The 27,923-nt window shown below is 41.1% G+C and overlaps 1 protein-coding gene across 1 annotated transcript; it reads right to left on the reverse strand.

The window, feature by feature from the left end:
- Positions 1-5,775: 5,775 nt before the first annotated feature.
- FBXO9 (F-box protein 9) lies at positions 5,776-27,802 on the reverse strand. The gene is made up of 13 exons (XM_075268404.1): positions 27,665-27,802; positions 21,232-21,309; positions 20,080-20,229; positions 19,889-19,946; positions 19,508-19,607; positions 19,037-19,167; positions 18,276-18,390; positions 16,489-16,607; positions 14,153-14,243; positions 13,912-14,007; positions 13,255-13,345; positions 11,556-11,710; positions 5,776-10,381 (listed from the first exon to the last, which is right to left on the reverse strand). The coding sequence occupies exons 1-13, from the start codon at positions 27,665-27,667 to the stop codon at positions 10,258-10,260; spliced, it is 1,311 nt and encodes a 436-aa protein (XP_075124505.1). The 5' UTR covers positions 27,668-27,802; the 3' UTR covers positions 5,776-10,257.
- Positions 27,803-27,923: the final 121 nt, after the last annotated feature.

Below are 27,923 nucleotides of genomic sequence, written 5' to 3' on the forward strand. Positions count from 1 at the left end.
ACAGGGGGAGGTGAGAGCAGGGAGGCTGATGAGTCATAAAGCAGCAGCAGCAGCCTCCCTGCTCCCACCTCCCCTTGTATACACACAGCAGGCAGTGCTCAGTGAACTTCTGGAGTGCTCCGTGCTGGCTAATTAGCATATCAAAAAAAGTGGGCTAATTCAAAAACAGCTGTGAGGATTAAAAAATTAAATGTATGTCTGGAATAGCAATTCTAAAGGCTATGCAAATATATGCTTAGTTAAAAATTAGTTTTCCGAATGATAGAATCCCTTTAAAGGGGTTGTCCAGTTTCAGACAAATATTGAGAGACAAATGTTATTGTCTGGATAATGAAAAGTTCTACAGTATAATTTCCTAATATACTTTCTATATCAATTCCTCATGTTTTTCTAGATCTTTGCTTTCTGTCATTCATTCTGCTTATTTCCAGTGGATAAAAATCAGTCCATGCTTATGTAATGTACAGTCCATGGTCATGTGATGAACACACAGGTGCACAGATCATTATAGTCACAGCCCAGCTCTGATTACTGCCTGGTAACGAGCTGTGCACCTGTGCGCTCATCACATAAGCATGGACTGATTTTTATCCACTGGAAGTAAGCAGGATGGATAACAGCAGCAGATATCTAGAAAACCATGAGGAATTAATACAATTGATAAAGCCAAAGCCATGTTTATGAGTAATTGACCAATAATCCCAGGTAACTGTCATTGTCCTAATTGATTAGGCTGAGTGCCAGGCGGTAGAGAAGTCACACCACTCTATATCTTGGTATTAGTTCTTCTCTCAGCTAAGGAATGTGTGCTGAAGCACTTTTATTAATACAACATGGGGTAAAATAGTAGCAAAAAAAGGAAGAGACATAACAACAACATAAGTTTTCATATTCATTCCTGATTGGCATAGTACATTTCAATCAAACAGAAGAAGTTTAAGCAGTTTCATATATAGCCAATTACTCCCACCCCTGCGTGGTAACCTTGGGGAGCTGTCTTCTGGCAGCAAGCCAAGCATTTGTTTTTCTTGCCCCCATCCTGGATGCAGGCGCCATCTTATCATATAACATTATACCAGTTTCAAGCATAAGCAACTATATCTAGCATTCAGCTTTAAAAGATAACAATGTTTTTTTATACATTACATGATTATAACCTTCACACAATAAGTATATTGGAAAATTGTAGAACTTCTCATTACACAAACAACAGCATTTGTCTTTCAATATTTATCTAAAACTGAACAACCCCTTTATATCTGAAATTAAGTTGAACTCTAAGAAATTAGATATTAAATAGAAAGCCTCATGAGGACAATGTCTTTCTTTTTTAGGTGGCTCAGAGTGCCACTGAAAGATCAGTTTGTATGTATGCGATTACTATCTGTGGGATTTGTTTTTAAAATAATAAAACTTCATAGACAGATTATAAATAGAGATGAGTGAGTATTATTCGATCGAGTAGGTATTCAATAGAATACTACGGTATTCAAAATATTCGTACTCGATCGAATACTACTAACTATTCGCAGTAAATATTCGATACAGAATCAGAGTTGATTGGCCGAATGCTATACAAGTGTATAGCATTCGGCAAATCAACGCTGGTTCTGCAGCAGGCTCGTCCTTGCTAGTCGGGAGAGCTAGCAGCTTGCTGTTACGAGGGAGCTGACTTTTTCTCATAGGAATGAACAGACCAGCGTTGATTGGCCAGTGTACAGCATTTGGCCAATCAACGCTGGTTCTGCCGGAGGCTCGTCTGTGAGGAGGAGGAGTCTGATATCGGACCACGGCAGTCTCCATTGTTGTCCGATCTTAAACTCCGCCTCCTCACAGACAAGCCTCCGGCACAACCAGCGTTGATTGGCCGAATGCTTTACACTGGCCAATCAACGCTGGTCAATGCATTCCTATGAGAAAAAGGCAGCTCCCTCGTAACAGCAAGCTGCCAGCTCTCCCGACTAGCAAGGACGAGCCTGCTGCAGAACCAGCATTGATTTGACGCAGGCTCATCTTTGCTAGTCGGGAGAGCTGGCAGCTTGCCTATGAGGGAGCTGACTTTTTTCAAGCAAGCGCTGTGCTGTTAAAGCGCACGGACCTCATAGATTATAATGGGGTCCTTGCACTTTAACTGCACATCGCTCCTCCTAAACACTGTCCTCCTGCTACTCGTGGACTTGGTGACTCTCCTTTAGTCGAATAGTGGTTTCCCCTGAAATGAGCATTTTTTTCCCATAGCCTATAATGGGATTTGATATTCGGTCGAGTAGTCGAATATTGAGGCTCTACTCGAAACGAATATCGAATCTCGAATATTTCGCTATTCGCTGATCTCTAATTATAAACAGTATTATGCTGGGGCACCACTTTTTTTTTTAGCCAAAGCCAGGAGTAGATTGAACAAAAGTAGAAGTATAAGAACTTCCTATATATTTCTCATTAATTTTTAGCCACTCTTGGCTTTGGCTCAAAAAAAGGCTATAAAAAAAGCTGTATTTCACAACATGGGGTCTCAGCCATAAATGGCATTGTGCATGGTGAAAAAAGTGAAAATATGCTAACCTCATTCTGTGGATCAGTACCCCAATATTATAGAGAGATTATTATAGATATTTTTTTTTGTTTTACTATTCTGTACAATAAAACACTTTTTATTTTAAACACTTATTTTTAGTGTCACAACATTCTGATGCTTGGTTTACATTTGCGCTCAGGGATTCCATTACCCTTTCTGCTTAAAACAGCACAGAGAAAAGCACTGCAAGCATCACTTTTCTCTGCATTTTTTGTGCAGAAACCACATGGACCCCATCAGGGAGCAGCCTAGAGGTAGTCTATTAAGCAGCAATCTGGGTAGGTAGCTGTTCCAATGGTTCCATCTCAGACTGGTTAAGTCTGGCGAGAGTGCCTTTGTCCTGTGGTACTGGAGGCTGCCCAAAGGAGGGGTAACTGCTGGAGAGCTGCCGAGAGGAGATCGCACGGCTGAGGATGCTACATGCGTGGAATCCTAGCAGCCATACCCCTGCAGGCATTAGACTGGCATAGGTTGGTGAGTGACAGCATGTGACTGCAGCCAGCACCACCCTGTGAAGCAGACCCTGGAGCATAACACCCACTGTCCTGCTCGGAAGCTGGGACTATAGCTTTCACCTCCCTGCTGGACAAACTCCTGCCTGGGCTGAGGCATTACTACTCCCCCAACTCTCTGCAACTCCTGCCTGGGTTAAGGCACTACTACTCCCTCCACTCTCTGCAACTCCGGCCTAGGCTGAGGCACTACTACTCCCCCCCACTCTCTTCAGCTCTGAAGTGGGATTCATTTCTGCAGAGTTTGCACCATTCCACCTACCTGGGTGATTGTGCACTTGATAAAGGACAATCTTGTGTCCAAAATGCATTGTGCCTTTGTTACCAATAAAGAAGTGGTTCTGAAGTTATTTTGGGTGAACGCTGTTCCTTTTGGCCTGATTCCTATCAGATTGGTCCATTCTCCATGGATTTACTTCACGTTCCTGAGACATTTCACCAGCAGCTGCCCTGCTTTCCATTCCATCCTAGGATTTGCATATGTTTAAGGCTTTTGGGTTGTTTTGACCAGCTCACAACCTACCCAGGTGAGCAGGCAATTGTCTGTCTGTTATTCCGTATTTATGACCCAGAGGTAATACACAAGGTTTTGCTGGGTGTCTCTTCTTGTCATACCTCTGCAGGGGGCTGCTAATCTACTCTCTGTATTTCCAAGTATATGTGCTGCAGAGCGAGCATTGAAAGGTATAGAAGACAGATGGGCTCAGGCTGGCCGCATGGTAAAATCTGTTACAGCGGGCACATGTGTATACATGGCAGGACCGAGATGGGTCTATACAGGAGGACATGGCGGAGTGAATCCAAGGAAAAATAGGGGTAACCCTGAGGGTTAAATATGAAGAAGTCTCATACTTCATATCTTCATAATACTCACCTGTCTGGCATCTACAGGAGCCGCAGTCACCACCTTGGTAGGACCTCGCATGCGGAAGTGGGGTCACCTTTAATCTGGCCGCTAATGCAGCGAGTGGGGCCTGGGTGACCGGCGAAGTAAAGCGCTGCGCCCGCAGGGGGGGTACGACTAGTGTGGCATACACGCTGAAGACCCCCCTGCACCAGAAAGAAAAATAAAAACAATGCAAGACAGAAAGACCCGAGTCAGGTTGTGCCTAACTCCTATAGATACTAGGTTCAAACTGACTAGCACAGTGTCTGTGAGAAGGGTACAGCCCAGAGGCAGAGCCAACAGCTTTTCATTCTCCTAGAGTCAGCCTCCTAGTGGCCAGGACTATATCCATGGTACAGTGTCCCCCAGTGAAATAAGCGAGAAATAGCAAACTGTTATACTTACTTATACTCACCTCCCCTGGCTGTCCAGTAAAGTTCCAGCGTTGCTCTGAGCCCTTCTGTGACATCAAGGGCCCCGGGTGTTACAACTACTGTGTTTCCCCGAAAATAAGACAGTGTCATATTAAATTTTGGTCCTAAAGATATGCTATGTCTTATTTTCAGGGGATGTTTTATTTTATTTTTGTGTGCTGCTGCCACCACTGCGCTGAGATGTGCTTGCTGTGCACAGATTGTATGAAGAAAAACAATGCAGCCGGCTGAACACTGTGCGCGATGTTCCCTGTGCACAAGAAAGCCAGCTGCTGCCTCTGCTGTGATACCGTATGTTGTATCCACTGTTCTGGCTGCTGTGGGATGAGCTGGGACAGTGGACCCCCCACCGCATATGATGCTTAGTGTATGCACAGCAGCATCTCCCAGCTCATCCTACAGCAGCAGGAACAGTGGATACAACGTATCGCAGCGGCATAAGCAGCCGGCATACCTGTGCACACGGAACATTGCACACAGTGTTCAGCCGGCTGCAATGATATTTTTTTCATACAATCTTTGCGCATAAAGATTATTATTATTATTGGGGGATTACTTACTTTCGGGGGGTGCCTTATATTAGGCAATTCAACAAAACCTCTGCTATGTCTTACTTTCGGGGATGACTTATTTTCGGGAAAACAGAGTATGGACTGTGATTTAGCTCAGTGGTTACAAGGGACACACTGATGTCATAACGCTGTGTCATTGTCTTTGATTGGGCCTCAGTGATGGGCCGTGGTGCCTGACATGACTCAAGGCCTGAAGAGAACACAAAGTGACAGCAGGACACCATGAAGATGCCCAAGAGAGGCGAGTATAAATGTTATTTTTCTTTCCCTGATTATCCACCTATTAAACTCTGGTCTGAGGAGACCCTAGACAACAATGATACACTGAAACCCCGGGGTGATGGGGCGGTGAACCTCTCTAATATTCAACAAAATGAATCCCATGGGGTTTGCTTCTGACAACTGGATCATTATACAGTGGGGACACTAGGGAGCATTTGGGGTGTGGGGTGCCAGGTAGAGTATTATACAGTGTGGAGGCACTGGGGAACATTATACAATGAAAAGATTTTTGGACTCCATGCTGTGTAGTGAATAGGATCGTTTTTAAAATCCGATCTTCGATAATTAAAAAAAATCCCATTGACTTGCATTGGGATCGGGTTCGAATGGAAAATGATCGGAAATAGGATTTTAAAAACGATCCTGAAATTTCAAGATCGGCTCAACCCTAATGAAGATTTAATTTTGTAACTTACAAGTTTAGAGAAGAGGAGAAATCTGTTGGCCAGAAAGCTCTCCAGCATGCTGCATACAATGGTTATGAAATATCGCACTAGTAAAGAGAAGAGGCTGGTTTTCAAAGGACAACATTTATTATAGAAATGACAGTCCAAGCACATTAAGGATTTTCCTGGGCTGCATAACAAACATGCTTGGTTTACATGCCAAGCGACAGTTCTAGTTCAGAGAACCACATTATCAGATTTGTAACCAGACCAGTCACACAATTTTTAATTGCATCTTCTTTCCCTTAATACAAAATAACAGTAATAGACAATTACATTGTACAAGTACAATCATTTTTCCTGTGGTAGATGAAGTGACAGACCCATACATGAAGCCTTCCCCCAAAAAACACCAAAAAAACAAAACACCATTAAGCAATGTGTTATATACTTGAAATATGGTATTTTGCTACAATGAGACAACTGTGTTGACATTTTATCTATAAACAATTTATATATTTAGTTGCATTGCTGCTTCCCCCATCATATATTTACATACAACTGTCAGTAGGGACATACTTGCTGCTCATTCTTTATATTACTATTTACAAAGTGACCCAGACCTAACATTAAGGCAGGTCTCAATGTTCGAGAGCCACGTTATAGTAAAGTGATTGAATGCTCCAGCCCTTCAATGTTCAGAACTGTATCACAGCCACATGTATGCAGATAAGCAGAAGCAGATGCTATAGACCAACAGCAGAGATATGTGTACACAGATTTCAACAACCACTGCTTCCAGTAGTGCCGATGAGTTAACTGGCAGAAGATCACCAACATTTCAAGCAAATTCATTTCTCCATTGCTTAGAATGCCAAATCCTGTACAGAGATAACACATTAACATTGCGTAAATACCACATGAAGTCATTAAACCATCAGTGTGTTTTAATGCACAGAAATAAGTCCCAGTGTCATGCATACGTTACCCCTGGTCGGAAATAGGCATCAAACCCAGAACGAGAGTTGAAAGCAGGTACAAATATTGTTACCAGTGTGAATAGTTATTTCCAGTTTTAAGCCTTTATTACTATAAAGAAAAAAAGCCTAAACAATTGTTTCTACATGTAATTGTATCAAAGAAAAAAAAATTGTACTGTACATTGTATGCTTACATTTCTCCCCAAGCGCCTGCTTATGCAGGATCTTAGGCCACGTGTAATTTGCCGTTTAAAGGAGTCGTGTAGGACTCAAAAACATGGTTGCTTTTTTCTTCTCAGGAAGTGACATCATATCTGTTGTTCACATGGCAATGCCACATCACTGTTCCATTACATTGAATAGGATTGAGCTGCAGGATGGCCATGTGACCAATGTACATGGTATCACTTCCAAAGAAGAAAGTAGCCATGTTTTTGAAGTCCTGCACAACCCCTTAAATCATCACCATTATACATGTTGAAATGTAATACATTAGATTAGGTGCTCGTGCAGAGTATTGGGCGACTTTTGCATTCCTCCAATTTTAAGTGTAATTTTCATGATGTCAGAATTAAATATAAAGAAGTGCTGGGAATTTATAGTGTGCGCTTACCATTGAACACTATAGTACATATTCTACAATGCTGTAAATAGGCTACATTACTTACACTGTATTGATCCATACCTAAAGGCTGTGCTCTAAGGTAGCAACAGCTGTTAAAAAACTCCTGTAAAAGCATGTGATCATTGGCATACACATAGTGTTTCCTTCGCATGTGGCTGATGCTACGTTAGAATGCAACCAAAAGATGGTTGCTGTCCAGACAACAGTTTTGCAGGGGTTTATCTAACTCCCACGGAAACACCTGGTGCAGCTTGACCAGACAGGTTTACATTCAACACATCTGGCAGTTCTTCACCTGATATTCTATAAAGTTGGGATTTTCTCTGTGTTATTACCCAACATATACAGTATGTGCACATTTCTTTACATAGCTCCTGAAGGTAGTTTTTCTTCTTAGGGCTAATGCCCCACATTGTGGAAATGCAGCTTTTTTTGTTGTAGATTTTACTGCGGTTTTTTTGATCCAAAGCCAAGAGTGAATTTAGCAGAAGGAAGACGTATAAGAGCTGCTTATATATTCCCCATTTCTCTTGGAGCTATTCTTGGCTTTTGCTCCAAAAACCTCAACAAAATCTGCCACAAAAAAAGCTGTTTTACGCAATGTGAAGGCTTAGCTTCATTCTATTTTTTTGTACATGATTATGTGAGATTTTTTCTGCTTAAAAACCAATGTGGATTTTGAAGCTGAATTTAAAGCGGCATTTGGATAAGAGTACCACTGTATTTTGCCTTTAGGGCAGGGACAAATTTCAAATTCAGTGCGGATGTGTAGTATCCACCTCCAATTAATTTCAATGGGAATTCTCAGGCAGTATACATCTGAAGAACAAGCAGGATACTTTTTTTATTATTGAATGGGAGGCAGATATCAGATGGATTTGAGGAGCAATCTGCATTCAAATCCAGCGTTAAATTCCCATGTGTGAATGCGCCCTATGAGTCTTTAGATGTGCTCTGTGCAGGGACGAAGGTTAGATAAGATGTGACATCTATTCTCAAGAGTGGATGCTATGATAAGTCTAACTACAGAGGTGTTCATTTTGTCTGTCTTGTCTGTAATGGAAATGAGGTGACTGCTGCAAAGACAGTACATACAGAACTGACAAATGTCAGCATTACTTTAGGATTATGACCAGAGTGTAAATTTTGCTTATAAATAGGTCATTTTCTGGTGACCTTCCTTTTAAATCCATAGCATGCTAATTCTTTCTGCAAATTTTCACTACAGATTTCAACCTCTCCATTGGAATTGGTGAAAACGGAGATAAAATCCACATTTTGTTGTTAAATATATTTGACCACCCCATCACAAAGATCCCCAGTATTTACACTCCTGTGCAGTACTTGGTTTTATTGATCATGTAAGCGCTGCACAGACAAGGAATGCTGGGACATTTCACCTCAGAACTGTGAACACTGAACTATGATGAAGGCTGTAACAATACAGTTGATGCAATGTATTTACAGGTTACTTCATTTTGTATTTGTGAAAAAAGGCATCTGGACATAGCCTTCAAAAAACAAGACAATGTAATATACCGTTCACTTCCTTTAAAACAAGCAAAATAGGTTTATTTATAAGTGAGCAAGATCATCACATTCCCACATGCTCTGCACAAAGGCCCATATCAAAAGAGAGATACCTTGAGAAACTCCCAAGAATATTAAATGAAGAAGTTCAATACTATTAGAATTATTTCGCCCTGTAATTTTTCCAAGGGATAATAGTTATATTGCACAAATCTCAAATTAAAAGTGCCCTGTCATAATATAATGATGACCCCCCCCCCCCCCCATTATTCATCATCTACACATACTTGCCAGTCTAACGCATGGCATGGGGATTCTCTGCTCAGTACTCTGGGAATCCTTGTGTCATGCTCTGCCCCCTCAGGTTCTGCACCAGATATAGCACAGATTTGCCTGGAGAGTTAAAGGGATTCTATCGTTAAAACACAATTTTTTGTAACATGTAGGAATAGTCTTTAGAAAGGCTATTCTTCTCCTACCTTCTCTAGTCTACTCTGGGCCGCCGTTCGGTATAAATCCTGGTTTTCGTCATTATGCAAATGAGTTCTCTCTCAGCACTGGGGACAAGCCCCAGCGCTCAAACAGCACTGGGGCGTTCCCAATGCTGCCAGAGAACTCTCCAGTGCCGCCTCCATCTTCCTCAGGAACGGCCTCTCTTTGCGTCTTCTTCCGGTGGTGGCTTCAAACTTCTGCGGGATTTATACTGAACCGCGACCCGGAGAAGATATCTAAAGGTAGGAGAAGAATAGCCTTTCTAAAGGCTATTTCTACATGTTGGTCTCAAAAAATTGCGTTTTAATGATAGGATCCCTTTAAAGGTGTATTCCAATCTAGGACATGTATGGTATTTTCACAAAATATGCCATAAATGTACAACAGCTGTAGATCCCACCTATCTCAAGAACAGGGTGGCCCCATCCCCATCTAACAGTTGCAGTGACAGAAGTGGTTTTGCACAAGTGGCTCTTGACAGTTACTTCTATGAGAATTCTAAAAATAGTGGAACCCCATAGCTGGGAATTTTTAAAACTCCCACATAAGTTACTGGACGGAGCAGTGCATGTGCGGCCAGCCACCTTTCCAGTTCCAGCAGTCCCAAGAGAGGAACCCTTATTATTGAGGACAAAACAGGTGGAACCCACATCTGCTAGGATTTAAGTACAAGTATACACCTCATTTTAACTGGATGTATCCATTATACGATTAATGCTGCATTACTGAAAGATTCTTAAAAATTTTGTATGAGGGCAGGGTAACAGAAAAATAAAGCGTAGAAAAGAAATATGAGAGGCAAACTGATTATTTTTCCCTTATCTTGTAAAATTCACTATGTTTAAATTAAAATTCAAAGCCTACAAAAGCAATTCTGCACCTCATTTCCCAAAAACAAACTCAGTTTATATGCAGCAGAACTCTACAAATAAATGGATGCCGAAAGAGCTGCTTTGCCTTGATCAGTAAATACCATGCAAGAACTAAGAAGAAAGACTTTCGAGAGGTCTCTCAGATACAGCAGTAAAACTCTTCACACGAGCAAAGAACAGTGGCGTGTACATCTTATCAATGTCAAATGCGGTGACAGCAGTCTCTCCAGTGGACCTGCAAGAGAAAGACAACCCAGTTATAAAAAGTTACCCATCACATGGTAGGGGAAGTTTGTGCCCATTTAAATGCAGTGCAAATTCTGCCCCGAAAATTCCATGACCTTATCCAAAAAAATAATTAAAAAAAAAAAGATTTAATACATCAGACATTAATAAGAACTTTGAAGGAAGAGGGGTACAGGGCAGAACTCAACTACTACAGCTCAAAGGAGGGTGCACGTTCACTTAGGGAACTGACGGCACTCCAGACTTGTATCTGCCTAAGTGATTTTTTTTATTAACAAAATAATATATGATGTGCAGTAGCATTACGGTTATACTAAATTTATACTGGCTTTTTACGTTGTGCTAGTATACTACTACAATAATGTATGGCACCATATTCTGAGAGGCATAACTTTTTTGGGTTTTTCCCCATCATCGTGACTGCGTGAGGGCTTGCTTTTTGTGGGAACATCTGTCAATTGTATTTGTATCCTTAAGCATTTTTTGAGAGATAATGCAAAAAGCAAAAAAAAAAAAAAAAAAAAAAAAAAAGGAAACCATTTTTTTCAACAGCGTTCACTGTGCATGATAAATAACATTCTATTTTTATACTATGGCTATTTTTTTTTTTTTTTTACTATTGAAAAAAAAAAATATGTAAAAAATACAACACCAGAAACAAGATTCTACATTTTATTATGCCTGGGATATAACTGTTTGAAGTGACCCTCCTCATCCTCATTTTCCCTCCTTTGCATACAAGCCCATATACAGAAGCTCTCAAAGGGAAGGAATAAAGAAATGCAGAATTTAATAGAAAGGAGACAAAATGTGTTAATGAAGTATATTACAAAAGGTATTAATGCCGATGCTGCCAGAAAAGTTTTTGTACAGTTTAGTTATGCTTTATTTATTTTATAAAACATTATCTTTTTATTTTTTACATTATTTTTTTAGTCACCCTAGAGAACTTGAGCTTGTGATCTTTTGCTGCCTCATCATTCTCCTACCTCCTCTCACAACCAAAATCTGCATGTATACTTACAGCGGATAGTGAGAGGGGGAGGAGGGCTTGAAAAGGCTGTACAGTAGACGGAAGTGATTAAGAGATTGGATTATGACTAGCACAGAGAACAGCAGTCTTACAAAATTCCCTTCCAAAACTTTTTCTTCAATAAACTCACTTGTAAGTAATATGACATGAATGATGAATCCAAACCAGCTTGTTGAATCTGTAACGACCAGACGAGCATAGCTGAAGTCCAACATGAAAGCTGCGATCCGTTTCCTGCACTGGGGCACGACGGAAATAGCGATACTTTTGGTACTCTGCTGACTTCTGGGTTGAATAAAACATGAAATGTATCAAATCATAATGCATTTACAAAGTTTTCAAAGATAAGCAAGATGCAGCTTTTATATATGATTTACTAACTTACAGAGTCAATGTCACTACCATAACATACACACTTTGATCTCCCTCAACTACAAGTCTGTCTGGTCCAGTTGGTTGTGAGTGACATCACTGGGTATTCCACCTAATCAACTGACTTCTGAGATTATTGCTTACTCTGTACAGCCACTACAATAAAGCAGTGGTCTGAAGTACTGGAGTTACCGTATTTTTCGGACTATAAGACGCACTTTTTTTCCTCCCAATATGGGAGGAAAATGTGTGTGCGTCTTATAGTCCGAATGCAGCGTGTGCAGCGTCTGTGTCCTGTCTATGAGAATCAAAAGGAGAGCAGCACGGTGCCTGCCTGCTCTGCCCCTCCTTCCCTGTCTGTGTCGCGTGTTTGCAGGAGCGAGATATGAGAGGCAGGGAAGTAGGGGCGGGCCAGGTGAAGGAAGCGTGGTTTCAAGCTTGCTGAGAAAACCACGCCTCCTTCTCCCGTCTGGCCCGCCCCTCCTTCACTGCCTCTCAGATCTGGCTGCTGCAAACACGCGACACAGACAGGGAAGGAGGGGCGGGCCAAACGGGAGGAGGAGGCGTGGTTTTCTCGGCAAGCTTGAAACCACGCCTCCTTCACCCGTCTGGCCCGCCCCTACTTCCCTGCCTGTGTGGCTTCACTGCAGGAGCAATAGCTGAGAGGCAGTGAAGGAGGGACGAGCCAGACGGGTGAAAGAGGCGTGTTTTCAAGTTTGCTTAGAAAACCACACCTCCTTCACCCGTCTGGCCCGCCCCTTTTTCTCTTCTTGCATAGCTTCACTGCAGGGTGTCTCTTTCCATCCATGGATTAGATAGATAGACAGATAGAATAGATAGATAGATAGATAGATAGATAGATAGATAGATAGATAGATAGATAGATAGATAATGTTCAAATCACCCCCATATCCCTAGAATACATATAAAACAAAAACATTACTGTGAAACACATACACATTTGGTATCCCTGTGTCCGAAAGCCCCTGGTTCTATTTACATTGGTGACATACTATATTATTAGGTTATTAAATATTTCACCAATTTTTTTTCCTTAAAATTTTTTTTTTCCCTATTTTCCTCCTCTAAAACCTTAGTGCGTCTTATGGTCCGAAAAATATGGTATTCTATTGGCTACTAAACAATGGATGTCAGCGTTAAAAAAAAATCCCTAATTATGCAGCCCTGAAATGGCTAAACTGCCTCTGACTGGACAGGAACATCCCCTATACTGAAATATAATTTACAAGAAATGTAATGGCAACATGAATGGACATTGATAAGCCATTACTATATAGAAACGGCAGTATTGGAGTACTGTAGGCACCTGTCTCCAAAACACAGTATGAGTTAGGTAATCCTAACCTGTCTGCAGGGCTGGGTTGATATGGTGGGTTCTAGGGACAGATTCCCTTTAACCTTACTAAATTTTCCCCACAGCTCATCTATCTACTTACGTCCTCCTTGTTGGTTATTACTGCAAAAACTTTGGTTTGGTTATCTGTATCTTGTGACAGGCGATAATGGCCAAGCAACATTGCATCAGTTCTGGAATTCAAAAAAAAAAACAAAAGAAAAATTATAGCAATTGCTTGTTATGTAGAGGGCTACAAGATTCAAGGTTATTAATTAAGAAAGAAATAGAGAACGTCACAATTTTAAAATTGCATTTTTGTCAATTTGCACAAAATTTTTAAGAGCTAGTCAGAGAGCAGCAGTCTTTATATGGGGAGTAAGAGGGAGACTGTATCCAGGAAACTGATCAAACTAGTCACATTGCATTGTAAAGGGCATGATGCTGAACACCCCTCTGCACCTGAAAGAAAAAGAAAAAATAAAAACGATACAAGTCATGAGTCAGCTTGTGTCTGCCTCCTCGCATAGAGTCTTTGGAGAGGGTATAGCATAGCCAACGTCTTCTGCTATTCCCAGTGTCAGCCTCTAGTGGCCTGGTCTATACCCATGGTGCTGTGTACACCAATGAACTAAGCAAGAAAAGTTTTTTTTTGGGGGGGGGTTTTAAATGAATTTTCCATACAGTGGTACATGTCTGACCAAAATCATGTAAATTCTCAGAAATATCCACAATTTTAACTTGTCTTTCAAAAACGTACCGTGAATTTTTTGTTCGTAATCGAGGTACAATTGTTTGGGGCTCCTCAGGGGTGGTAAGCATAATAATTTGCCCATCAGGGAAAAATCTCATATACCTATAGGAAATATATTAAAAAAATAAAGTGGTGACATTAAGGAGACAGAAAAAATAAATACAATAAAAACAATGCTGTTTATAGGTTTACATTAGAAAATCAATGTTAACAATAAATTGAAAGTGGAGTAAATTGAAAAAAGTACCTGTAATATTCTACTTGATGCCAAGCCCGGTAAAATCCATCCAAAGACTGCTCTCCCTGGCGGATATATGTTGTCTTGCTAATATACACACCTAGAAACACAGAATTTATAAATCATCATCGTTTTAGAAAAGTTTAAAAAGAAATATACAAGATGAAATTGGTTCACCATTTAAAGTAAGGAACAATAAAAGAAAAGAAAAAAAAGTGATACAATTATAATTTGGATTATGATTTTATCTCCCTCTGACATTAAAAAAGGTATTCAGGTTTTTATTACTTAATCTAAGTGTAGAGCACAGGACGTGGATTAACCCAGCCCTGACTGACCAAAGGAGACAAGAACAACAAAAAGAAGAAAGGAAGTAAGGGAACCACTTACTCAGTTCAATTATATAGGACTATTGCCAGCCAATGTCTGTTCGTGGAACAAAAACAGTCACGTATTCTAGTTTTAATGCTTACAGGCAGAATATAGATAATGGGTTGCTAGGTATTGAAAAAGCCAAGCACTCTCAAATCCTGTAAGGAGGCATTCCCCTTTTCCATGCACATTATAAAAACTAATTTCCAGAAACAAGCAGTGGGATGGGGAATCTTGGCTGGAAAAACCCTATGAAACGGGTTCTCCTGTAGTCACATAATGATGACCTTTCCTTAGGATAGGACATTAATATCTAATAATACAAGACAAGACCCCAAAGCTATTATAAGAGATTGCAGCGTTCAGTTAGTGCTGGGGCCTATTCCCTGAATACAAAGCACCAGAGCTGTACACTGCACGGGGATTGTGTTTTGTATTGCAACTCAGTACCATTCACTGGAGGTACAATCAGACTAGGAAGTGTCATGACTACATTTGTCTTTACAAATCATTCCAATCAGGAGTTTGGGGCAGTGTTTAGCAGAAGCAATAGCAGCCACTAAAGCACAATATTCTGAGCATCTTATAGAGCTGTTTTTTTTAGAGACAGGTCACTTTAGGTTAGGGCTGTTGATCATGACATAAATCAAAATTGTGATTAATTGGACATTTTACTGCAGTTTCAAATAATGGCGATTATTTAGACCACGCCGCCCCTTTTAAGTGACACCCCTTTTTACGTTGTTGGGTAAGATTCAACCACTGGGGTTCACCTGGTATTTACGTTCGGATGGAATACATCAAACCTATACTTCTCTACAGACCCCAGAGTATAATAAGTGCAGGCCTCGGGGAGGTGATCAAACATAAAAAAAAAAACCCAAGAAACCCTCTCCTGGGCTTTGCTGTGACTCCTTGCCTTCTTTCACGCTTCTGACTAACGTCAGAGGCCACTGAGGCTTGTGAATGGGACTCAGTGTCACGTGGCGATGCAAGCAATGTGACACCACCTGACACAGGTACGTGTCCCTGATTACAGAGTGAAGCCCTAACAGTAGGGAGTTGTGCCGGAGCCCAAGAGAATTGAGTACCATTTTTATTTTTCCCGGACCCTCCACTTATTATACTCTGGGGTCTCTTACATACTTTGGGTAGAGATTTTTAAAACAACAGAGCAAAGCACCATGGAATGGTACTAGTCTATTACCAATTGTCAGTTTATTTGCTTACTCTTTTTCCAGTAGTGACTACTTTATTCACCCTGCTGTATTAATCTAGATATGTAAAAGAGATGTGACTGCAGGCTATATCATCACTTCCAGGACTCCATGTTCTTCTTTATGCTAAAGACAGCCAGATAACCACCGAAAAAGGTTCTTTATATTAGAGCAAAACATCTGGGACATTATCTTTGATACAAACAATGTACACTGCCTGCGAGAATTGATTGTTTTTGTACATTAATAAACAACTTTTTGCATATTAACTCTAATAAGTGCGTTAATTTTTACATATTGGACTTTGGCCGTGACGGGCCCTGACTGGCACCACAAGCATGGAGTACTAACCTACTTTCCTTGATGGTACATGCCTTTTCTTACAGGCAAATTTGAAGAAGCACCAAAAAACAGCAAATTTGAGGGCCATAAACACAGTATGCTCAGTATACGAGAATGTCTTTTTTCTACAATATTAAAGTGGTGTTCCACAACTGACATTCATTACCTATCACCACCACCTCCAACAAATGAAGCACTTTACCTAACGTCACCTCATTGTAGCTACACAGTGAGGAGGAATGGAAGGCATGGGATCCCCATTCTACTGATTCGTAGAGCTACCAGCGGTCAGGCAGTTATTGCTTATTCGGGTATGGGTAGTAAATGTCATTTGCATACAAAACCAAATGCATTCATTGTGTTTTATTTCAATTCTTTAAAACACTGAAATACAAAGCTGAACCAAACACAAACCATCAAATCGGACACGTGGCCTTTCTAGAAACATCTGCCTCCATGTAATATATGGTACCATTTTCACACAGCTTCGACCCCATACTTTCAAGCATGCCAGGCGCCAGATCTCAGGATCCCTGCATTACAATAATATAAATTAGATTCCAAGAAATAATAAAATATATATGAAAGATGTTAAATCACTTAGCTCAAACAGAATGTGAGACAAGCAATATTTAGCAGCTCAAAGAAAAGAATTTGTATGGAGAACATGGATATATGTACAGATAGAGATCTATGTATACAGTAAGTGTAGGAAACAAAGAGTGGGTAACAACATGTGCTTGAAACAATGTATTTTTTTTTTTGTTCTGGCAAATTTCTGAATATCTGTTTTGGCAGCAAGTCACTCTTCTTCTCGCATAGAAACAATGTGGGAAGAGAAGGGGAAAGGGAAGGAGATCCCCAGCTGAACTTTCCCAAACAAACTTATGAAATCGCTGTGATTTGCTATCACAGCGATCACATGACTGGAAACCACACACATTGGTCCCCAGGTCTGTTAGCAACAGGCCTGGCTTGGAGACATGAGAGAGTGATCGCTTTCACTGAGTTTCTGAAGTGCTGCTGTAAATATACAATACGCCAGATTTCAGAGACTAAATAAGTTATGGCGGTCTGTAACCAGTTAATATAGAGCCTGCTTCTGTAGGCTTCCAGGTCTGTCACTGGAACAATACCTATTGAGGCTAGCCTGCTGCTGGCCTCAATACTTAAACATGGATTTTCCCATAGACTGCAATACAATAATATTACGGACTATGGGACAAACAATTTAATAATTAAAGGTTCACAAAAAAGTTTTAAAAATTAACCCTCTCCCCTCTTCCTTAGATCAAACATAAAAATAATCAAAAATTAAATAAAATAAGTGATCCCCTTGTCTGAAAATGCTGGAAAAAAACAATCATTGTTTTACCTCACCGACAAAAACTGAATAAAAAGTTATCAAAATATTCCCCAAAGTGGTATAAATCAAACCCACATCTTGTGACACAAAAATACATCTTATACAACTCTGTACACAAGTTACAGAACATGGCGACTAAAATAATTTTTTGCATTTTCTAAACTATCTAAATTTAGTATCTTTGTTACTGAGCTAAACCAAAGAAGGAATATGTAATTGTTACCACACAGTTAATACTGTAAAAATGAAACCCTAAATTTGCTATACACACATGGAAGACATTTCTTGTAATAGTTTCCCTGCGTAAAATAGCGACCTTGTGGCATTATTATGCCTACATATCATTTATTTCCATTAGTTTGACCTTCATACTCCTCCATGGCTCTTCCAAGAGGAGTATGTGCAACCTCTGGTGGTGTAGCTTAGCTCTATTCACATTAACGGAGCTTATCTGCAATGCTAGGCAGAAAATGTGGACTGTTGTGATGCTGTTTATCGAAGATAGAAGCAAGGTTTTTCTAATTCTAGAAGAAGTCTCTGTGACAAGCTTAAAGAGGAGAACAAGGGGTAGGGATTGGGTGAAGTGCTCATCTGAGCAACCTCCGTTCCACAACCACAGTGGGGTTGGAATGGAATGGGGAACATAACACCACAATGGAGGAGTGTGGGTAAGGGAGTATTCCTTTTTCATTTAACCGCTACCTCAGGCCCTGACTGAGTTTACAAATTTGACTGGAAAACCCCTTTAAGACCCAATTCATTTTTCAAAGTCATCTGAAATATTTTTGTAGTCCTAGGAAGTCCATAACATGATAAGTGTTCTACATTGATATACCTTGCACAAATATAAAAGCCTTTGCAGACCAAAGACAGTTGTTCTAATGAGCGGAGATCAAGCTCACTGGAAACCACCCAGCGGAAAATATACATCAGTACTTCCATAGGGAGCACTAAAATACACAAAAACAAACAAAAAAAAAATGAGTTTTTTTTTTTTTTTTTTTTTTTTTTTACATAAGACCAATTACTGTCTATGCCACACCAATAATAACTAAAAGCTATCGTAAGCAATAAACAAACATCAGTATACTGTATTCTTAAATGCTAAGGAGCAATTCCACCTAAAATCCAACATGTACAGCTATTTCTTACTATTGTTTCTTGCTCCCCTTGCTTCTTAAAAGTGTCAACGTAAAATGCCACTATTTGGGCACATTCAAAAAAAAAAAAAAAATCAGACATGCTCAATGGTAACAAATTTTCACCAAAGATATGTGACAGATTTGTGTGGATTTGTAATCACCAACATGGTCTAGTTTTTAAATTAGCAGTACAACCTCAATGTAGTATTTGAAAATCTGGAAGAAATCTGCCACGTATAAACATGGCTTTAGGGCACTTACAGGAATTGTTAGCTATGCCCAAAACTGGCTAAACTGCTATGCAAGGCAAAGGTAGAAGTTAATGGTAAGCAATGTATTATTTCATAACGAAGAAGATTTAGATTTCCTTTCTGGGGAAAAAAAAAAAAAAAAAACTAAAGCCCTACAGAATCTGTAATGGTGGCCATTTACTGTTGTCACTGATTGCACATACCTGAAATATGAGTCTGGCTGACGTCATATTCTGGCTGGCACAATTTAAGAACGCATTCTTGAAACGTCAGCTGCTGCTGGAAGTACGAGAGTAGATCAGACATCTTGCTGTCGTTATTGGTGTCATCCATACTGCAAATGAACAAATAAGCTGCTGCCTATGAAGTGTCTCCGTTACACAAAATTTACCATAATGAAATGTAAAGCCATAGTAAAGCCATAATATGTGTAAAAAAATTCCATTTGAATTTCACACAAAATAAACATAAAGGTCAACCCAAAATACTTAAGTACAATTCAATGCAGTGCTGTATCTGACAAATCAGCTACAAAAATACCATGTAGTATGGAAGCTAATGCACAGATAGGAATGAAAGGGTGTCCCACAAAACAAGTGATACTTGGTAAAAGATTTTGCCATAGTTAACAGAATACTAAGATGCAATTAGATGTGACATCAATGTGTACATACAAGTTCTTTCCCACTCCATCACCATCTGGAGACCAGTTGTAGTTAATTTTGAACTCAATGTCAGGCACAAGCTGCATAGCTCGGCGGTAAAACTTGATGGCTGCAGAAATCAATAGGACAAGAAATGCAGATGTGATTGGGTTTATATACAAATCTCATCTTCCTGCTGCATTCGTCATGGCTATAGAGTACTTTCTACAGGCTGGATTTCAACATAGGCAGAAGTAAGGTAAGACATCAATGATCTGGCTATGAACTGATGACATACACTGAATAACCACTTCATTAGAGGCACCTATCTACAGTAATAACGTGTTGGACATCCTTTGGCCTTCAGATTGACATTTACAGATATCATAAACCATTAAAGATAATAGGTACCTTCATAGAGTGCCCCATTTTGTTCTTTTTCTGCAGCTTTAAGGAAAAGTTCTTTTGCCTGTTTGTGACAATAAAATAAAACATAAAATACGGATCTGTAGAAAAATACATTATCCCCATTAACAGTATACATCCCTGCTTTCTGATACAAACACAGCAAGTGGAGCAGGTAGTAAAAATAAACACTCTACCTTCTCCTCCTTAGCCCATTCTTGCTTTGCTTTGGTATCCTGGGCCTTTCCAACAGGCCCTCTCACTGTCGCTTTGCGAGACTGAAACTCTGCCTCCACTCCTGGAGCAAGTTCAGACATCCAACGAGCTCGGAACATCTGTAGCTCCTCCTGAATACATGGGAGATAAGAACACTAAATAAATAGGCAACTTTGTTTAAATCACTTTATGGCATTTTATATGGACAAGAGGACAGAAGAAAGCACACATGGCAGTTTGAAGTGGGGGATGGGGAAACACACAGACTGTATATCTATGTAAAGAGGAGGACACCCAAAGACAGACTCTGCAAGGGTATGCGTAATAACACACTCCTCCGCATCAGTGTCGGTGAGCACAAGAAAGCAGAAGCCAGTGCAGGAATGAAGTTGTGTTGATACATGAGAGCTAGCACCCTGTACATAATTAGCAAGATTTACTACACAAAATGCACCAAAACAACGTGCCTAAGGCCTGGTTGACATCTGCGTTCGGGGAGTCGGCTTGGAACCCCCTGAACAAAAACCGATACGCATAGAAAAGCAGTTAATTGGGAAAAAACAACAACCCCATAGACTGTAATAGTAAAAATCCACTGCCTCTGTAATGACAAGCATGGGAGCCTTCAATAGGCTCCTAGCTATCATGGCAACCAACTGCCGCTCTACGATGACGTTTGGGAGGTGGCGACTGGTAAAGGATGGCGGTGCTCATAACGCATGCACACTTTAGATGCTGCTGTTGCGTTTAACCACAGCATCTAAAGTGTAAACCGCTACAATCGGTGTTGGAACCAACCACAACGCTTAGAGGCAGGTGCTGGCTGTGTTATACAGCTGGCATCCACCATATATGGAGAGCCTGAGTTTCCGGCTCCTGAGCCCTCTCCATAAAGCCCCATATGATGTAGGACGTACTAATGTATCCTTGGTTGTTAAGGGGTTACTAAGCGTAACAGCACAAAGGTGCTATGAAATATGTTGGCGCTATATAAATAAAGTTATTATTATTACAAAATTAATTTAAAGGGATTGCCTAATTTAGGGTGTAACTAAACTTTCAGACAACCCCTTTAAGATTACTGAGGCATTTTCAGGAATTGGAGAGTGTAGAGAAGACTGAAAACAAGTTACCTGAAGATTTGTTTCTCCTGGTCTTCCATTTTCATCAGACTTCAGGATTTCAGAACAACAATCCTCATCACCTTCCGCCTAATAAGGGCATTAAAAGAGAATTTTTCAGTATGGAATAGCATCCATGTACTGTAATTGATCTGTAATATGCAATAGTTGTAGTGCATGTCACTAATATTACTAGAAATACTCCTTGACAAGGAGGGTGAGGATCTTACGAAAGACTGCAGGAATGCTGGAAGTTACAAATGTATAAACAAGTTATAGAAAACATGAAGAGTCTGATAACAGCTCAGAGTAAGTCACAGAATTTCCCATACTTGTAAAATTGTTCAGATAATATAATTTTATGAGGTAACTAATCTTTATGTAGGTACCCAATATAAAAGAGGATTTCAACATTTTACTCATATACGTACTGTCCTAGCATGAGACCACCTTGTGTTCACCTTTTACTCAAACTCTAAATTGAGCAAAAATTATACTTTCAACAAAGTCAATGCACACCACCGACAGAAGTTTGGGACAATAGGTACCCAACATGCACATATTTACTGCTCTTGGACAGTCAAACAATAAAATACACTTTAACCCCTTTACAGTTCACCCTGAGGAGAATACATTCTGAGACACCACAACCTTAAACGGCTCTAACTCCGGAGCCGTGAATCCTGGCTTTAAAATAAGACCAAGGTAATGTTTGTAGCCCACATTAATTTAGAAATATCCCTGGTTAAAGGGGGGGGGTGCATATATTCACACTTTCACTTTAACCAGTGTATAGGAGAATACGTACAGCTATCAATGCAGAAAGAGGGGAAAATTATATTTGTTATTCTCCTGTCACTTCAGATAACCCCAGGGAAGGGGGTACCATGGATCAGAAACATACTTGCCATTTACTGTAAAGGGATTCTACCATTAAAGAGGACCTTTCACCACTTTTGGGCACATGCAGTGTTATATACTGCTGGAAAGCTGACAGTGCGCTGATTTCAGCGCACTGTCGGCTTTCCCGATCTGTGCCCGGTGTAAAGAGCCTACGGTGCCGGTACCGTAGTGCTCTATGGTCAGAAGGGCGTTTCTGACCATTAGCCAGAGACGTCCTTCTGTCTCGCGGCGCCAATCGCGCTGTGCTGTGGAGCGGAGAGGAACTCCCCCCTCCCGCTCCTGATAATGCTCGTCTATGGACGAGCTGTGTGAGCAGAGAGAGGGGGCGTTCCTCCCCACTTCACAGCACAGCACGATTGGCGCCGCGAGGCAGAAGGACGTCTCTGGCTAATGGTCAGAAACGCCCTTCTGACCATAGAGCACTACGGTACCGGCATCATAGGCTCTTTACACCGGGCACAGATCGGGAAAGCGCACTGTCGGCTTTCTGGCAGTATATAACACTGCATGTGCCCAAAAGTGGTGAAAGGTCCTCTTTAAAAACTTTTTTTTTCTCGTTGACACGTCGGAATAGCCTTAAGAAAGTCTATTCTTCTCTTACCTTTAGATACCTTCTCCGCGCCACAGTTAGGTTAAAATTCAGTTTTTTGTCGGTATGCAAATGAGTTCTCTCGCAGCACTGAGGACTGGCCTCAATGCTCAAACAGCACTGGGGGCGCCCCCAATGCTGTGAGAGAACTCTCCAGCGCCGCCTCCATCTTCTTCTGGAACGTCCTCTTCATGCGTCTTCTTCCGGCGCTGGGGGTCACACTTGTGGGCCTGCGCAGTTGGCTCTGCCATCGGGCCGCAGGCAGAGCTGAATGCACATGCTGGTGGCCATGTTTTTGTGGCCGCTTACGTGAGCATGTGCAGTATACTCCTGTAGTTCCATGTTGAGTAAAGGTCTCCATGTTTCAACCTCTAAAATGAAATGATGCTCAATTCTGTACAAATATGTATTGCGATTGCACAGTGTTATAATCTTGCTGTGTATATAGGATGAAGAATGAGGACAGCATAAAAGGTTGTGAAACTGGTTATCACCGAACTACCAAGAAAATAAACATAACTTATTTGTATTTATTCTGAATAGATCCAGAAATGTTAAATTGTTTGGGACTCTGTTTTGTTTCCAACCAGTTAAAGAGCACTTGTTCATTCTAGGTCACGTCTGTTTTTGTAAGGGACTATTCACACAACTGTACTCTGTTTGCAGTGAGCTTCTGCACAGCCGCATCACAATTATACTCAACTGACAGATTTCCAGTATAAGGCTGGGTTCACACTGGGTTTTTTAGACCGGATTTTGACACGGAATCCGCCTCAGAACCTGGCTCAAAAAACCCCCTCACCCTTCTTGCCACCTGTGGCGTGACACTCCCTCCCGATTAGGCCCAGTCGCGGCTAGCCGTGGGAAGCGTTTTTTGGACTGAATTCTGAGACAGATGCTGCGTCAAAATCCGGTCCAAAAAACCCCCATGTGAACCCAGCCCTACAGCACACCACCACCAGCAGGCTCTGGAGCAGTGAATAAGTGTTGAGTGACAGTTTACATACGAGTCTGGGCTTGGTGAATTCCAGACCTTTACCTGCCTCACTGCATTGTCTGATGGAGAGCTAATGCTATTTTTTTTTTCTTTTTTTTAAGAGATGAGCGAGTAGTATTCGATCGAATACCTCCCCTGCATAGATGCTGGTGTAAAAAAGCGCCAGGAAAGATGGGAGGGGCATCGAATTTTTATTGCGTTTACCGCGTGGTATTCAACCGATTACACCAATAACTATGCAGGGGGAGGTATTCCATCGAATACTACTTGCTCATCTCTACTATTTTTTTTTCAATAGTTGGCCTGGGTCCCTTAGTTCCAGTGAAGGGAAATCTTAATGCTTCAGCAATCAAAGACATTTTGGATAATTGTATACTTCCAAATAGGACTAGGTGTTTATGACCTAAATTTAAAATGCAATCAATCAGGAATTTTACCTTAATTACGATTAATGGCGATTATTCCTTAAACCTTGCCCCTATTACAGAATAAGTATGTGTTGGGCGAAGCTTGCGAGATTTGCCCAGCGGTTTTATTCAGACCAAACACAGTCAAACTGGAATTGCTATAATACTCTGAGGTCTCTACAGACCCCATAGTATAATTAATGAAGGTCACTGATATCTGACTGATATCAGGGACGGCTGAGGCCTGTGATTGGACCTCAGCTGGTCACGTGGCGTCGTGATGCATAGACACATGTTGCTGCATGTTCCATGTGACCCATTGCTTATCTCCCCTGGGCCTCTCCTTAATATACTCTGGGGTATGGGTTTACCTACTTAGCGGTAAAAACTGCGGCGCAGACACGTGGCGATTTCCAAAAGCGGCACTGTTTTGGAAATCGCAGCATTTCAATTATACCTACAGAAACGCAGGCGGTTTATAACTGAAGCAGAAAGTGCATAGAGGAAACCTCTGCAAACTTTTCTGTCTAAAGCGCTGCAGACTTTCCTGCAGCGCTTTTTTGTTGCGGGACACCACGTGGGGCCTTAGCCTAACAGAGATTGTGAGCTTCTTTATCAACATTAGTGTCTGACCTGACAAATGTTCTTTTGGATGATCGGTCATAAATAACCAGAAATCCACTCCATAATCTTGTAGAAAGACTTCCAGAAGAGTGAAAGAAATAACAGACTTGAATGGATAAAATGACAGATTATCCTTTCTACAAACCTATACATCAACCTGCTCTGCTCCTTCTGTTCTGTATCATGATGCCTACTTTTCAAACACTATTTGCAAAAAAAAAACTTTTTTTTTTTGTGCAAATACAGTTTTACACTGCATTAGTCACTTTCCAAAAATGATAGCCATGGCACCATTGGCCTAGCACATTTATTATCATTTACAACAGTTTTCTGACATTAATGATGACTGAAATACAGAGTCAGTGCCAGCACCCAGCAAATCCAGGCAAGTATTGAGGGCCCACTTGGCTGCCTGGTGCTGATTGTGGGCAAACCTAGCGAGATTCATCTCAATGGGATCGCCTAGCAATTTCGTTCGGACTAGATACATCCGAAACTGCTTTTATTATACTATGGAGTCTTTTTGGACCCCACAACATAATGATTGGAGGCCCAGAGGAGGTAACTAAACATAAAAAATAGTGTTACCTACCTGTCGTGACTCCCTGTTGTCTTCAGGCCTCTTCAACAACATCACGACGCCGGTGTAACCCACGTCATTGAAGAGGGCCAAAGACAGCAGGAAGTAGTGCCGATGCTTTATAGCATGTGGGGGCCAGGAACGGGGGCACTGTGCTATGTGTGGGCTAGTTACACCCATGTATCTGTGGGGGCTCATTCAGTTTCTGCACTGAGCACTTCCATTAATACAGATGAAAGCTTCATTGTACTGTTAACAGAATCAGGCCCTGTTCACATGGTGGAATCTGGTGCCGATTTTTCATCAGAATTTCTCCCCAAATGCTTCCTTCATTCTGTCTCTCATTGAAAACAATTGGATGCTGTGGAATAAAAACCCCAAAACACAGTGTCCTGCTCTATCTTGCCACAGATTCTCAACAGATTTGGAGGCCACAGCTTGAGACTCATTCATTCAGCCCTAATCAGTGGCGGAAAGTCGCAACAGAATGCTGATGTTCTGCACCATAAGCCAGGGGTGCAGAAAATAAAGAGAAATCAGAGTCGGATGTCCACCTCAAATTCCTCTTTACAATGTCTGAACAGGTTCTATCTACTTGTGTGGTAGCCGCAGATGCTATAATACACTCCACTTCAGTAGGTCTGGGATTTTTTTGCTGCGGTGCGCATGAATTGCTCCAAAATGTGCCCACGGAGGCTATGTTACCCAATGGCCCACACAAACCTTGAGTCGGCCATGCTGAAAGATCATGCATACATGTTATGTCACGTATCTGTGACTCGTCATTGATTTTCTAACATTGCAGCAAAATGACACAAAATCCTTGCCTAGTTCTTCAAACATGGCTGACATATTGCAAAGACACACCGCAGGCAATCTGTTGCAATGAAGTCTGGGCCATATGGTTGATCTATTCCAGCACAACAGAAGCAAACTCAGCTGTAGATTATATGTACATTAAGGCTAAGGCCCCATGTTGCGGAAACACAGCTTTTTTTTGTTGCAGATTTTGTTGCGTTTTTTTGAACCAAAGCCAATTATGAATACAAAAGGAATAGGAAATATATAGGAAGTTCTTATAGTTCTCCCTTCTGCTCAATCCACTCCTGGCTTTGGCTCAAAAAACCGCAGCAAAATCTGCAACAAAAATAGCTGCGTTTCCGCAATGTGGGCTTCAGCCTTAAAGAGATATTCCCATGTACATAATCATATCTATATTTGTAGATAATTAACAATTAAACATTTTTGCAAATATAAGTAATTAAAAATTCTGCAGAATTTTAAAGATTTTCTCTAACTTTCTTAGTGGTGACAGTCTGTTATCTTGATCGGTTGCCAATGGATATGACCACCAATGCAGAAACTTTCTATGGTCTGGGACTTGTCAGGAACCCAGCTATGATTTCTTATTGTAGCTGGGATATCAGGCAGAGATACTACATGTATCAGAAGATATCCTGGCCACAATAAAGAAATCATGGCTGATTTTCTGACCTTAGAAAGGTTCTGCATTGGTGGTCGTATACATTGGCAACCGATCAAGATAACAGACTGTCACCACTAACAAAGTTAGAGAAAATCTTTAAAACTCTGCAGAATTGTTAATTACTTACATTTGCAAAAATGTTTAACTTTTAATCATCTACAAATTAAAAAATAATTATGTAGATGGGAATACCCCTTTAAGTTGGAAATACAAGTGGGGCCGCACTAGTAGGAGTTTGACATAAAGTCCATATGAGTGTCCTTGTAGAACTTACAGTAAATACACTTGTCTTACGCCTTTTTGGAACAAAGTCAAGTATCGGATCACCAAGTATGCAGGGCAGCATCTTCGATTTTACGACTCTTAGGTTGAAATATATCTTAGATGTACATTAAAGGGAGATTTCCACTTTAGACATGTATGGCATATTTCCAGGAGATGCCGCACTGTTACTTTGTGACTTCCATAGAAGTGATTGTAGAGAGCTGCAGGCATGTGGGATGGGGAAGGTCAAGGAGTCGTGTACTAGAGACAGCTGTGACTAAGGTGGGATGGAATACCCCTTTGATGCACATCGGCTCAGTGACTACTGTAGTGTTTTAGTCTCTTTCCAATGCCTGAGTAAGACTGGGAGTAAAACCTCCGCAGACGCTTTATTTGGCACGTCATGGGCTCGTGTTCTCCACAGGTTACTCAGCATTGCAGTGTACACAGCACTTGTGCAGAGCCTCATTGGACTAGCCGCACCACGTGACACTGTGTTTGCCACTTCATGTACAGAGAGATCCACACACCCCTCAACTATAGTACTGGCATACGTAACCCTACTCAACCATAACACCCAGCCCCCGGGGATTACCATGCTGGGCGGCTGCGGGTTCCTCTCAGCTCAGCTAAGTTCAGCACAGTTCTCGGTCGGAGAAACGCAGGACACAGCGGGAGTCTGAGCGGGACCTGCGAGCGGCGGCCATGACTAAGCGTACACACCCGGGAGCCGAGCGTGGCAGCAACAGCACCGGGAACAAGCAGTCTGCGCTTCTTACAAGTACGGAGACACCGGAACCAACGAGAGGAGAAAGTGACGCTAGCAAAGATAAGACTGCCGGAACAAAAGAGAG

Source organism: Leptodactylus fuscus, chromosome 3 (genome assembly GCF_031893055.1).
Source record: "Leptodactylus fuscus isolate aLepFus1 chromosome 3, aLepFus1.hap2, whole genome shotgun sequence".
NCBI lineage: Eukaryota > Metazoa > Chordata > Amphibia > Anura > Leptodactylidae > Leptodactylus > Leptodactylus fuscus.